The sequence below is a fragment of the Monodon monoceros genome, unplaced genomic scaffold, assembly GCF_005190385.1.
Source record: "Monodon monoceros isolate NGI ecotype Baffin Bay Population unplaced genomic scaffold, NGI_Narwhal_1 Super_Scaffold_10, whole genome shotgun sequence".
NCBI lineage: Eukaryota > Metazoa > Chordata > Mammalia > Artiodactyla > Monodontidae > Monodon > Monodon monoceros.
In genome coordinates, this window is record NW_021703766.1 from 45,227,871 (window position 1) to 45,242,308 (window position 14,438).

Sequence of the window (14,438 nt, forward strand, 5' to 3'; positions counted from 1 at the left end):
CGTCCATCTGGGCTCGCCCGACGGCCCCGAGACCCCGGCCCTCTCCGAGATTCTAGGGGGTAGGGGGAGTTGGGTATATACAGACGCCCAGTCACCCCCGACCGGCAGGTGGGGATTTTCTGGTTTCTGGGGGTCGCTGGGTCGCCCTTGAATAGCTGTGGTTGGCGGGGGAGCCGGGACCAAGCGAGCGCCCCCCAGCCTCGCACCCTCAGCGAGGCGCTCGCAGCGGACGTGGTTCGCAGCTGCGGATGGAGGCGGGGGGTGGGGTGGGGCAGCGTGCCAGCAGCTCACAGTGGGTTCGGACCCGGGTCTCGGAAAGTCTGGATCCGCACCCCTGGCGGATGTACCACACACAGGCTTCCGGTCCGGACTCCGGCCAAAGTGTGACAGACAGATCTCCCTCCTTCCCTTGGGCCGCTGCAGAAGTTGCGGTTTAAAAACGGAGGCTCGGCAAGGTGGGGCTGCTTGCCGACTGAACCTGAAACAGCTAGGGTGGTGGGAAGGCCAAACCCTGCTGCAGCACTTGAGCTTTTTCTGGACCCGTTTTTCTGCCCCTTGAGACCCTTCGGCTGAAGCCACTTCACCCCCATGCCCGGCCCTCAAGAGTGTATCTCTGGGTGGGTCGTGGAATGAAGGACACCCTCTCCCACTGGAGGACCCGGGAAAGTCTGAATTCCCCTGGTCCCAGGGCTCATTATGTTTATTTTTATTTGACTGTTAAAGGAATTACATATATATAATATCACTTTATATATATATAACTTTAAAATATATATTAATTTAAAGATATACCTACGGTACAAATTTCAAAGTATGCAGTGGAAAATACAGTTGTTGGCACAACTGGTAAAGGTGGTTGGGGTCTCGGAATAGATGGTAGTTATCCATCTGTTAATCTGTTCTCCATCTGTTAATTTCCTGATTTTCACTGTTGCCTTACAGTGGACATGCAAGAGAATGTTCTTGTTTGTGGAAATACACAAAAAAGTAACTGAAGGTGATCAGGAAGCATGTTGGCAACTTATTCTCAAATGAGTGTAGGGAAAAAAATGTTTGTACTGTACTTACGACTTTCTGTGTTAGTCATTTCAAAATAAAAAACCTATAAATATATAAAATATGTATATGAAAATCCTCCTTTATAAGAGCAAACTTCTGTTACCCGTGTCTTTATCTCTTGTGTATCTTTCCAAAACTCTCTGCCCTTCTAAACACATGTATATGCAATTTTTTTCCCTCCTTGCATAAAACGGAGCATCTTTCATCCACTCACCTCTTTTTTGTCACTTAGCAATATATGTGCATAGTTTGATGTGTATATTTGATGTATTGACCCTTTTATCATGATGAAATGTCCTTTGTCTCTAGTAAAATTTCTTTTAACATCTATTGTGTCTGATACTAATTTTGTCCTTCTACTCTCTTATGGTTACTGATGGCACGGTACTTCTTTTCTCATCCTTTTACCTTCAACTTATTTACGTCTTAGATCTAAAGTGTGTCTTTTGTAGATAGCATATACTTGGGTCTTGTTTTCTTATCCAGGCTGAAAATGTATTATTCTCTGTAGCTTCATAACAAATTATCCCAGTAACATCATAAAATAACACATACTTATTGTCTTACAGTCGCTGAAGTTAGGAACCTAGGAGCGGCTTAACTAGGTTGTGGTGCTGAGTTTTCATGCAGTTACAGTCAAACTATAAGTGAAGTTGCTAGCACCCGAAAGAAGTTTTGGCAAACTATGGCTGTTGGGTTAAACCCACCCATTACCTGTTTTAGTAAGGCTCACAATCTAAGAATGGTTTTCACATTTTAAAATAGCTGAAAAAAAAATGAAAAGAAGAATAACATTTCTTAACACTTCAAATGATGCGAAATTCAGATTTCAGTGTCCATAAATAAAGTTTTATTGGGACACAGCCATGCTCTTTCATTTATGTATAGCCTACTGGCTGCTTTTGTACTCCACCCGTGGAGCTCGGGAGCTGCAACAGAGACTGGGTCACCCACAATGCCTAACATATTTACTATGTGACCATTATAGAAAAAGTTTGCAACCCCTGCTCTAAAGGCTTGACTGGGATTGGAGGAACTTCTTCTAAGAGGGCTCACACACATGGATGTTGGCAGGAGTTTTCAGTTTCTTGTCACATGAGCACTTACATAGGACTGTTCAAGAAGTTACTGACTCCTCCCGGGGGAGTCATTGAGAAATGAGAGAGCAAGAGAGCAAGCCACGACAGAAGCTGTAGTGTCTCTTATACCCCCGTTTGAGAAGTGACATACTATCAGGTCTTCCATATTCTCTTGATGAAATGTAGTCACACATACCAACCCTGGTACCATTTGGGAGGGGTTCACACAAGGGTTTGCATATCATTGGAGGTCAGTTTGGAAGCTGACCACCACGGACGATCTCTGACTTTTTTTCTTTTTTTTTTTTTTTGGCTGCGTTGAGTCGTTGTGGTTGCCCGTGGGCTTTCTTTAGTTGCGGTGCGCCGGCTTCTCACTGCAGTGGCTTCTCTTGTTGCGGGGCACAGACTAGACTCTAGGCGTGTGGGCTTCAGTAGTTGTGGCTCGCGGGCTCTAGAGCACAGGTTCAGTAGTTGTGGCGCACGGGCTTAGTTGCTCCGCGGCATGTGGGATCTTCCCGGACCAGGGCTCGAACCCGTGTCCTCTGCATTGGCAGGCAGATTCTTAACTACTTCGCCACCAGGGAAGCCCCGATCTCTGACTTTTGGTTGGAATGTTTATTTCATTCACACTTGATGTCGTGATTGATATAGTTGGCTTCACGGCTGCCATTTTGCTATTTGTTTTTACTCTGTTAGTCCTTCACTACCTGCCTTTGTGTTAAACAATTTTTAGTATACCATTTAAATTCCTCTGTTGTTTTTTTTTTAACTGTATATTTTGATTTTGATTTTTTTATTTTTATTTATTTATTTTTTTGCGGTACGCAGGCCTCTCATCGTTGTGGCCTCTCCCGCCACGTAGCACAGGCTCCGGACGCACAGGCTCAGCGGCCATGGCTCACGGGCTTCCCAGACCAGGGCACGAACCCGCGTCCCCTGCATCGGCTGGTGGACTCTCAACCACTGTGCCACCAGGGAAGCCCTAAACTGTATATTTTGAAAGCTGGTTTTTAAATGGTCACTCTAGGGATGACAATATGCATTGTAAATGATCACAGTCAACTTTATGTTAATACAGATTTAATTCCAGTAAAATATAGCAGCATTGCTCCAATATATCTCCATTTCCCACCTTATTTTGTGCTATTGTTGTTATATATATCACATTCATATATGTTATACACTCTACAATATAGTGTTATAATTTTCACTACCATCACATTTTTAAAGAAAATAGAAAAAAAAATAAATTTTATTTATATAATTTTGAAAAATATTTATCCACATATTCATAATTTCTAGGATTCTTTATTTCTTCCTGTGGATTTGATGTTATTTTCTTTCAATGTGAAGGACTTCCTTTAGTATTCCCTACAGGGAGGTCTGCTAGCAATGAATTCTCAGTTTTCTTCTATCTCAGAATATCTTTCTTTTGCCTTCAGTTTTTTGTTTTGTTTTTTGTTTTTGTGTTATGCGGGCCTCTCACCGCTGCGGCCTCTCCCGTTGCGGAGCACAGACTCCGGACGCGCAGGCCCAGCGGCCATGGCCCACGGGCCCAGCCACTCCGCGGCATGTGGTGTCCTCCCGGACAGGGGCACAAACCCGCGTCCCCCGCATCGGCAGGCAGACCCCCAACCACTGAGCCACCAGGGAAGCCCTTGCCTTCAGTTTTTTGTTGTTCTTTTTTTTCTTCTTAACATTTGCCTTCAGTTGTTAAATATAGTTTTGTTGAGTATAGAATTACTGACAGTTTTGTTTAGCACTTTGAATAAATCATTCAACTGCCTTCTGGCCTTCGTTGTTTCTATGAAAATTTAGCTGTGAATCGTACTGCTTTCCCCTGTACATGATGCGTTGTTTTTTCACTTATAGCTTTCAAATTTTTCTGTCTTTTTTTTTTTCTTCCAGCAGTTTAACTATGATGGGTCTCGGTATGGATCTCTTTGTATTTATCCTACTTGCAGTTCATTGAGCTTCTCAGATCTAGAAACGAATGTCTTTCATAAAATTGGGTACGTTTTCAGGCATTATTTCTTCAAACATATTGCAGCAGTGATAGAAAACTAAACATGACCTCACCAGCTCTTTGGGGGACCCTCTTCCTGTGCCCCTCTAGGCTCGTGACTGATGTATCTCCTGACAGCCATCCCTGGGCAGTGACTGTTCAGTAAGGGAGGAGGGAGCCCAGAAGAAGGAGAAGACTGCCTCAGACTGGAGGCTGCCCAGGTCAGCCCTCCGCCCTTCCTGACCTCCTCAGCATCCATCCAGGGTCTGAGGGCCCCCAGAACATCTTTGATCAATGTTTGACAAATCCATAGAATCTTTTGGAGAACTCAACGAAAATATTGATGCCCAGGACCCACTACAGACTTAGTAGACTAGAACATACGAAATTATTGATATTTAACCACTTTTAACCTACAAAAATGGCATTTTTGTGGTTTAACCTAATGATGGTCTGGGTCAGGTATCAATATTTTTTAAAAGCTCCCCAGGGGATTGCAATGTAGGACTGTTTAAGAACTACACTAGGTGAATGAATGAGACAATAAACTGAATGAGTAATTCAATAGACAGTGACAAATGACTGGATATGTGAACAAGTGAGTGAGTGAATGAATAAGAGTGAATAAATGGATGCATGAAAGTGTAAGTAAATGAACAAATTATTAAATCAACACAAAGATGATGATAAAAGGATGTTTGAATGAATGACACATGGCTAGTGGACAGATGAAGAGATAAATGTATGGATAAATAATTGGAAATGGATGGAGGAATAGATCATGAAGAGAAGAATGGATGACTGGATAGATAAAAAATGGACAAATGGATGGATGGATGGATGTGCTGGAAGGCAGAGAACTGCATGGACAAATGGAGGGAGTGAAGAGATGAAAGGATGAATGAAATCTGGATGTAAGCATGGCTGAGTGAATAGACATATGGACTAATAAATAAGTAGTTAGATGTTTGAATGGATGGATGGTCAGATGGATGGGTGAACGGCTGGATGATGAATGGATGAACAAACAGCTAAAATGGAGAGGTAGAGTGGATGGATCATTGAATGTTTAGATGGATGGATGAACATATGCTCGGATGAATGTTTGGAAAGACTGATGGATGATGAGATAGATGGATGGAGGGATGAATGGATGGGTGGATGGATGAAGGGATGGATGAAAAGGTGGCTGGACAAACAGACGGATAGATGGATTAGTGAGTGGCTAGATGGTTGGATGTTGAATGGGTATATGGACTTTTGGTTGGATGGATGCAGGGTGGACGGGACAACAGGCTGTATAGTGGTTGAGTACGTAGCCTTGGGAGCCAGACCACCTTGATTTGGATACTAGTTCTGCCATTTATGGACTCTGTGACCTTGGGCAACAGCTTTATTTTTCTTTGCCTTTCTCTTCATCATTTACAGATGGAAAATAATAATAGTTCCTACCTCCTGGCACTGTGAGGAGTGAATGGGTTCATACACATAAAGCCCTAGATTTATTATGATGAGAGGATGGATGGGCAGATGATTGGATGGCTGAATGGACAGTGCACGATTGAACCAAGAAGGAAGGAACAGTGAGGGAGGTGAACGGGGTCGTGTACACTCACAAGACACCCTCAGACATTTTATTAGGGGCTTAGAAAGGAGTCCTACAGGATCTTCCTCTGTGTTCCCAGGGGTTATGGCCCCAGATATAGATCAGATCTGGACATAGGACAAGGTGACATCACCCTGGATCTCCACCATGTCCACCCTCTGGAAGGCCGAAAGGCGATGGGAGAAGTCGAAGAGGTGCTGGCCGTTGGCATACACCTTGAAGCGATCCATGCCACAGCGAATGGACAGCTGCAGAGAGAGGGGAGGGCATGAGGCCAGAGCCAGGACAGAGGCTTTGGAGGGAAGCAGGGAAAGAGACCCCAGACTCACATCAAAGAACTGTCCAGGACCAAACGGGTTGTAGGAGACCTTCCTTTCCTCAGCTCCCCACGAGCCATTCAGAAAGCTGTTCCGAACCACGCTGCCCTCATTCAGCCGGGGGTTAATGTGCAGAGCCAGGTCCCCTGAGGATCCCACCTTGAAGTTGATGACAAAGCTGGGGGCAGAGAGAAAGGTAGGAGTAAGATGGGTGGGGAGGAGGTGGGGGAGTGCTTTGCTTCCCAAGGAAGGAGGGGACTGGGGACTGGATTCCCAGGTCTCCAGTGGAGGAGGCTGAGGGCTCAGTCTCCTAGGACTGAGGGATGAGGAGGACCAAGGATTCACACCTCAATCTAGATTCTGTACCTCTTGGCTGTGGGGGGTACGTAGCCCTTGACAATAATGGTTCTTCGGGCTGTAAGCCCCCCTTGCAGTCTTCCATTAAATGGCACAGGCTGTGGGAAGAGAACATGGTGTCCCATCGTCTCTCAGGTCCCCAGAAGCCAGAGGCAGGGACAAATTTTCAGAGAGGGGCTCTCACTTGTCCTGGGAAATGTCCCAAACCCCCAACCTCCACACCCTCTGACCACCAACTCCACCCTCTCCCCACCCCCCTCCCGCCCCAAACACCCTCTGCCGACACTATTTCCTACCTTCTCAGGGCTCCCCATGGCTCAGGACCCCCGACCCACCACCAGTTCCTGCTTCCCCACAAACTGCCCACCACAGAACCCTAAATTCCCACCAGAGACCTTACCGGGTTGAAGGTTGGGGGTCCTTCCATGGTCTGTGAAGTGAGGAAGAGTTATTCTATAATATTCGGCAAATATTAGGCCCACCTACTCCATGCAGGCGTAGCTCTAGGTGCTGGATTAGTACAACTGGGGATCCAGTCTCTCTGACCACCCTCCAGTTCTTGCCACCCACCCCCAAATGGCCACACAACCCTCCCACTTACAGGGAGGTTACTTGGCTCTTGGTAGCACTGCCCGGGACCCTACACAGATGGACGGAAGGCATGAATGGAGAGAGGCTGGGGGTCCTTTGGCTGCCCTAGGACCTCCTCAGCCACTGAACCCCACCTCAAGGGGAAGTCCGTCCCCCACCAGCAGGTACTTACTGGGTACGTCGGATTAGGCATGGGTATCTGTGGGCACAGAAGGAGAAGGAGGCAATGAGGGGGACCCTAAACTAGGGCCTGGAGGGTGTCAAGGATGCCCGCCCCAGGGCAGCCTACCAGCACCATCCAAGGGAACTTGGGGTCAAAGGGTAGCACCCAGATGGCTCATTCATGGAGAGGAACTCGCCGTGTTTAGGGATCTCCAGTGCACAGCGAACCTCAGCCCACTCCTTTAGGACAAGGCTGGTAAATTCTGTTTCTGTCCCCACCTCTGTCCTGGCTTTCTGCTGACCCAGGACCCTCATCCACTCCTCTCCTCCCTCCAGGAGCCACACGATAAAGCGTGCACCCTCATTACACACCCCCAGGCCCACACAACACCCTGCTCACCTCGTCTCCAACAATGATTTGCCCCTCACTCTACATGCGCACCCCTGGGGCAACTAGGGGTGCTTTAACTAGCCAAGTTCCTGTCTCTCCCTTGCCTGTCTCAGCTCTTTCAGTCTGTGTGTGACTCTGTTTCTGTTTCTCAGCCCCTCTTACTCGCTGTCTCTGTTCCTCTCTCGTCCTCACCTTCTCACCAGTGGTTCCTTTCCCCGCCAAACAAATTTTATTCACTCTTTCTCTCTGTTTCTGATGCACTCATTTCTGCCTCGACTTCCGCTTTAAGCCAGCTACCCTGAAGGTCCTTTAAAAGTTGCTTCATTGTTGTTTTTCTTTTTATCTAGCCGCGTTGAGCGTTTTGCAGGACCTTAGTTCCCTGATCAGGGATTGAACCCGGGCCCTCGGCAGTGAAAGTGAGGAGTCCTAACCACTGGACCGCCAGGGAATTCCCATGTTGTTTTTCTTTTTAAAATACATTGATGAGGGAATTCCCTGGCGGTCCAGCGGTTAGGACTTGGCACTGTCATTGTGGGGGCCCAGGGTTTGATCCCTGGTCAGGGAACTAAGATTCCGTAAGCCATGCGGTGTGGCCATAAGTAAGTAAGTAAATAAATAATAAAATAAAATACACTCATGAAGCACAACAGTAAAATGAACACCCACAGGCCCAAGGCCACCTTAGGGATGAAGACATTCCCAGCATTTCATCATCAGGGAGGCAGAGGAGTGGTTTGATCCGTGCCTCTGCCGCTTACGAGCTCCATGATCTTGGGCAAGTTACTGAAGCACTCCGTGCCTCAGTTCCCACATCTGTAGAATGGGGCTCAGGATCACCAGTGCACTTTCCCCTCGGAGGGGCTGGGGGACTTACAGGTTGGGAAGGGTAAAGCCCTCAGCTGAAGGACATGCCAGGGTTCTGAGGTTTGGGCTTCTCCAAGTAGTGTTGCTGTGGGGTTCTAGTGCTTGTGTCTTAGCCAGTTGTTCACCGTGGACCTGGTAGTGGGGTTTCACGGTCACCGGTGTGTGTCTGTTCAGCTTCCGTAGATGCTGCCCAGTTATTTCCCGAGGTATGGGAGTGTCGGCCAGTCCACGGCCTCACCAGCCGTGGGTATGATGTGCCTTTCCCGTTTCAGCCCTTCTGGCAGGTGTGTAGTGGTAGCTCCCTGTGATGGGCAGTGAATTTCCCAGCTGACTCATGATGTCAGGCAACTTCTCAGAAACACGTCTGCTACTCCTGTGGTTTTTGTCCCTCCCTGTCATCCCTTTCTGACTCAGCTTACACACCTACTTCTCCTCCAGAAAGCCCTTCCTAAGACTTTCCAGGGACTTCCCTGGCCGTCCAGTGGTTGGGACTCTGCGCTTTCACTGCCAAGGGCCAGGGTTCAATCCCTGGTCAGGGAACTAGGATCCTGCAAGCCACGTGACCCAGCCAAAATAATTAAATAAGTAAATAAAATAAAATGATGGTGTAGAAAATGGTGCCAATATCTTAAAAGAAAAAAGACTCTCCAGACCTCCTGTATGTGCCCCACCCCCGCACTGACGACTTGTGGCCACTACTGTCTGGTGACACATCTGTCTTCCCAGTAGACTGTCTTGGTGGCCGCTGGGTCTGTGGCGTCACCTGGCAAAGGGTCTGGCCCAGAGCAGGTGCTCAGGAAATAAGTGACTGTAGGGGTGAATTAAGGAAGAAAGCAAGCAAACAAGAGGGGGACACACCACACACCTGGTTTGGGGCGGGCTGGCCTCCGATGAAGTTGATTGATTGAAGCTGCAGGTCGCCATCCACGTGCAGGTGGGTGACCATCTGTAGCGGGATCCGGTGCCCAAACTCATAGAAGGGATTCCCATTTACCACCACCTGGAGGGCAGGGGTCAGGTCAGAGGTGGCACCTCTGACCCTGGAGGGTAGAAAACAGGAAGCAGGAAACAGGGAGATTTTTAACTTGGGGGTCACAAGTTTTGAGGGTGAGCTGGGACAGCCTCAGAGTCAGGAATCTTGAGTCCACCGGTCAGAGGTCAAAAGTCAGCTCACAGATTGGTGGGCAGACGAGAATAGAGAATTTAGCCTGAGGATGGAGATTGGGAGATAACTGAATTGGAGTCCTGGTTTTGGTACCAAATGATTGGGTGTCAGGTCCAGCTCTGACATGTCTTGGCTGTGGGACCTTAGGTAAGTCACTCACTTCTCTGAGTCTTTGTTTCTGCATCTGTAAAATGGGATCTCGCTCTGGGACTGTTGGGAAGGCATGTCAGAGGCACTGTGGAAATCCCATGTAGAGCCTTGCCTTGTCATCACATCTCAAGAGTACTGTAAGCCATCACGGTTCTATTTATAGTGCTAAGCAATGGGCACAGCCGAGACCCAGCTCCCCAGGACTGAGAGCTTCCTACATGCTAAGCACTTTACCTGCTGGCATCAACATGGTCATTGGCTCAACAGCTCCGTGAGGGAGGACAAAACACTGTCCCTGTTGTTCAAGAAAGCAGAGGTTCCAGGTAGTAGAGTGACCAGTTCGAGGTCACATGCTGGGGAGAGGCAAAGCCCAGACTTGAACCCGTGTCTGTCCGAGCTCAAGCCCTAATGTTAACCTTGGTGATGTGGTTAGATATCTGGTGTCTATATGAGGGCAGATAACGTCCAGGTAGGTCATCCTCCCAGAAGACTTCTCCCATGGGTCAGGCTGGGACAGATGTGCACAGGGTGTCTGATGTGTGTCATTTATGGGGACGCAGGGGATGGAGAGAACTCCATTCATATTTATGAATGAAATTATATGATAGCTGGGATTTGCTTCTAAATAACCGGAGGGGAAGTGGGAGGTAGAGATAGGAGCAGAGGAACCTGGAGTGGACAGCTATCGGTGCTGGCCAAGGAGAGGAGGGCTTCCCAGGACTCTGTGCTTCTGTGTGTGTTTAGACTTCCTGATAAGAAAGGGTCAAAATACATACCTCGCAAGAACACGGGAGCAAGATGTTATGCATGAAACACATTAGAAGGCTCTCCGAGGTGGAGGAATGGGAATGAGAAAAAGAGAGGCAGGAGAGGAGGAAAAGAAAAGAAAAGAAAAGTGAGGTAGGAAGGGAGGAGGGAGGGGGAAGGGAGAGAGGAAAAACGAAGAAAGAAAGGGAGAGAGGGAGGGATCAGGGGAAGGCAGAAAGGCAGGGAGGGAGGAAGGAAGGGAAGGAGGGAGGGAGGGGTGGGGAGGGGAGGCCTCGCCCTCAAGACTCCGACCTTGTAGTGCTCGGCCAAGACCATGAACACCAGCTCGAAGGCGGCACCCTTGCTGAAGGGCATGCTCCTTTTCTTCTCCTCCTTGCCCCAGTTGCCATTATGCCTCGTGTTTAAGACCACCTTATCCCAGCCGTCAAAGCGGGGATTGAAGTGGAAGGCGACGTCTGCCTCTGGGCCCTGTCCCACCTCGAAGTTCACGAAGAACCTGGTGGGACACGAAGGGCTGTTCCCCTGGCCGCCCATGCCAGCGCACTATTGACCCAAGGCTGGAGGGGGAGATCGTGCCCCTGCACTCCAAGGGGCAGATTCCCACCGCTACCCCTTTGCTCACTCCCTTCCCTGACCCAGCTTCAAATAAAACTGCTACTGGGACTCCTGCATTTACCCCAGCCCAGTCTCTATCGGCTCAGGTCTCCCTGCCCCCTCCCTGGCTTCTGAAGGCCATTCCCCACACGCAGCCAGAGGGACCCTGTGAAAACCCAAATCGGAGCACCTTCCACAGCTCCCTTCACACCAGCAGCCCCCAAATTATTCCAAGGGGGCAGGTACACACCTGCCTCAGGACCTTTGCACTGGCTGTTCTTTCTGCTTGGAATGCTCTTCCCTCAGATACACCCCAGGCTCCCTCCCTCACCTCCTTCAGGTCTTTGCTGAAAAATTCCCTTCCCAGGAACCTTTGCCTGGCCACCTTATTTAAAGGGACAATGCCACACACCCCCTACCCCACATCTGCTCCCCATCTCCCTTCCCTCCTCATTTGTCTCCATAGCATTTATTGCCATCTGACTTATTATATATCTGACTTATTTATTTTTTATCTGTCTCCTCTACTAGGATGTCAGCTCCACGAGGACAGGGATCTTTGTCCTGTTGGATGCTCTGTCCCCAGCGCCTAGGCACAGAGTGGGTACTCGGTGGACACAGAAACAGTGAACAAAGAAACAACAGTCCTATGACATCATTCAATTATCATCACCATTTTTTTTTTTTAATCATCACAATTTTAAAACCATAAAAAAAGCTAAGTGGACTTCCCTGGTGGCGCAGTGGTTAAGAATCCGCCTGCCAATGCAGAGGACACAGGTTTGAACCCTGGTCCGGGAAGATCCCACATGCCGTGGAGCAACTAAGCCCGTGCACCACAACTACTGAGCCCACGTACCACAACTACTGAAGCCCACAAACCTAGAGCCCGTGCTCCACAACAAGAGAAGCCACCGCAGTGAGAAGCCCACGCACCGCAACAAAGAGTAGCCCTCCCGCCACCACTCGCCTCAACTAAAGAAAGCCCGCATGGAATGAAGACCCAACGCTGCCAAAAATAAGTCTAAAAAATTAAAGAAAACAAAAAGCTAAAAGAGTTGTTGTAGTGCTGAATATACGATTCTATATGTTTTACATATTGAATCCTCAAAACCCATTTTATAGATGACAAACTAAAGCACACAGAGCTTTCCCAGTCACACGGTTGGTAAGTGACAGAGCTGGGACATGAACTCAGGTGGACCAGCTCTGAGCCTGTGATCTTAATTCATGCTGTCATACCCAACAATTCCAATCCAGTGTCCCAACTCTGGGGCCACCTGTCATGGTGAGTCTCCCTAACACCTCCCAGACCCCCTCCTGATCTGATCACCAAGCCCTGGACGCCCCAGACCAGAGCTGTTCTTTGGCCATCAGGTGCAGTGGCATAGAGCCCTCCTCTCAGCGGTGGGGAGGAAGGGAAATAGGCCTCCTGCACCTGGGCTGGAAGCCCCCTGTTTGTAGCCCCCTCCCAGCCTAGCCTGGCATGGGGGAGGGTCTTACCTCTTCATATGCTCGCTAGCCACTCCTTGGATGTAAATGGACATTCCAACTCTGAGACTGCCTGGGATGGGCCTGTGGTAGGGCAGCGTCTGCAGAAGGGACCAGGTGAGGGGCCTCAAAGGTCATCTGCCTATTGCAGCCCTTACTACTCAGTCAGAAGCCCCTCCAGCCCCCCTCTCTTAAGCAAGGGAGAGGAAACCAAGGGGTGAGGGATCAGCGTGAAGATGAAGAAGGCTGAGAGCTGGAGATGGATGTAAATAGTCTATCAGGGTGGGAGTAAGTCAAGCCCCAGGGTCAGTACTGGGTAAATCAGACCCACAACGCCCGGGTGGCTGCCTCTGAGGATCAGGGTGAGGGTAAATTGGTGCGTGGAGGTCAGGGTGGAGCTAAGCCAGGGACTAGGGTATCTCACCGGGTTGTAGGTGGGCTGGTAGCCTGGTGCAGGAACAAAGGCCATCTTGAGAGGCTGGGCTGGTGGCTTCTACGGTGAGAAGAGCTGCAGGAGTAGGGAATGGCGGCAGATAGCGGCTGGTGGGTGGCTCTTATACCTGAGGATAAGGGAGTGGCTGGCAGGGCAGGGTCCACGGGGTCCCTCTTCTAGGGATCCTAGACACACATCTTCTAGGGCACCCCCAGTCTCCCTTCTCTTACCAGCCTCACTGGTAACCAGCCGGAACCCAGATCTTCTGGGCCAGGCCTAGGGTACTCAGCTCAGGACCGCCTCCTCTAGGCCCTTCTGCAAAGAGGAAGTGCTGGCGAACTTTGGCCCTTCAAGGGCCTTATCAGAGCCCATAAAAACCTGGCTGACCCTTTGCTGTCAGAGGGAGGGTGAGGCCAGGAGGGTTGGGCAGGGTAAGGCTAAAAGGAGTGGCCCAGGACAGATGGACAACGGAAACAAGTGAAAAAGCAAGGAGGAACTGGGCACTCTTGATACTCCCAGGAACTGTTCAAGGACCTCAATTTATTGCTGCATGCCTCTAGTATGTACGTTATGTTGTATATGTAGTGGTTTAGATCACTGACTTCTGAAGCCTGAGGTTCTGGGTTAAACTCCTTCCTCTGCCACTTCTTCGCTGTTTGACCTTGCGTCAGTGCTTTAACCTCAATTTGCCCATTTGCCCATCTGTTAAATAGGGAATATTAATAGTATTAACCTCATAGGGTCCTTGAAAGGAATTACTAAGTTAATAAATATTCATAACAGGACGTGGCATATAGGAGACACTAAATTAATGCTTGGGGACTTCCCTGGTGGTCCGGTGGTTAGGACTCCGTGCTTTCACTGCCGTGGTGCTGGGTTCCATCCCTGGTCAGGGGAACTAAGATCCCACAAATCTCCCACAAGCCGCATGGCGCGGCCAAAAAAAAAGAAAAAAAGGAAAATAATACCTTGTAAATTAATGCTTGGTCTCTTGCCCTCATTCCAAACATAAATCCAGGACGTTGGTTTATTTATTTATTTTTTTGGCCACGCCACGCAGCTTGCGGGATCTTCGTTCCCCCACAGGGGATTGAACCCAGGCCACTGCAGTGAAAGCCCTAACCACTGGACCGCCAGGGAATTCTCCAGGAGGTTGGGATTATATATGGAAAAGAGAACTCAGAGCTTAGAGAAGTGAGGCAGTTGGCCCAAGACTGGGTAGCAGCAGAACCCTAGCCAGACTCCAGCACCGGAACCTACTATGCTGTGTAGTGAGTGGGGGCCAGGCAGGGGAAATGCCGCCCTCAAGCCTGGGGCAGGCAGGAAGACTGTCTGTGGCCTTTCACATGACTTGCTACCAGCCCTGGCCTGCCCACTGCCACTCTGAATGGTCATCACCTGCATGA

At 49.1% G+C, this 14,438-nt stretch overlaps 1 protein-coding gene across 3 annotated transcripts; it reads right to left on the reverse strand.

Annotated features, from left to right (window-relative positions):
* Positions 1-5,690: 5,690 nt before the first annotated feature.
* On the reverse strand, positions 5,691-14,357 carry LGALS4 (galectin 4). Of its 3 annotated transcripts, none has more exons than XM_029206780.1 (11): positions 13,263-14,357; positions 13,024-13,107; positions 12,612-12,700; positions 10,806-11,010; positions 9,297-9,431; positions 7,187-7,213; positions 7,025-7,063; positions 6,824-6,853; positions 6,433-6,521; positions 6,079-6,244; positions 5,691-5,997 (listed from the first exon to the last, which is right to left on the reverse strand). In XM_029206780.1, the coding sequence occupies exons 2-11, from the start codon at positions 13,066-13,068 to the stop codon at positions 5,851-5,853; spliced, it is 972 nt and encodes a 323-aa protein (XP_029062613.1). In that variant the 5' UTR covers positions 13,069-13,107; positions 13,263-14,357; the 3' UTR covers positions 5,691-5,850. The 3 variants fall into 3 exon arrangements, with proteins under 3 accessions (XP_029062613.1, XP_029062612.1, XP_029062611.1); XM_029206779.1 differs by having other exon boundaries at positions 5,692-5,997; positions 13,024-13,159; XM_029206778.1 differs by having other exon boundaries at positions 5,692-5,997; positions 13,024-14,357.
* Positions 14,358-14,438: the final 81 nt, after the last annotated feature.

Coding starts and splice junctions, on each gene's coding strand:
- LGALS4 (XM_029206780.1), bottom strand. CDS start 13,068: ATGGCCTTTGTTCCTGCACCAGGCTACCAGCCCACCTACAACCCG. Junction 11,011..12,611: donor GCTAGCGAGCATATGAAGAG/GTAAGACCCTCC, acceptor GTGTCCCACCAG/GTTCTTCGTGAACTTCGAGG. Junction 7,214..9,296: donor GCCAGCCCGCCCCAAACCAG/GTGTGTGGTGTG, acceptor CTGTGCCCACAG/ATACCCATGCCTAATCCGAC.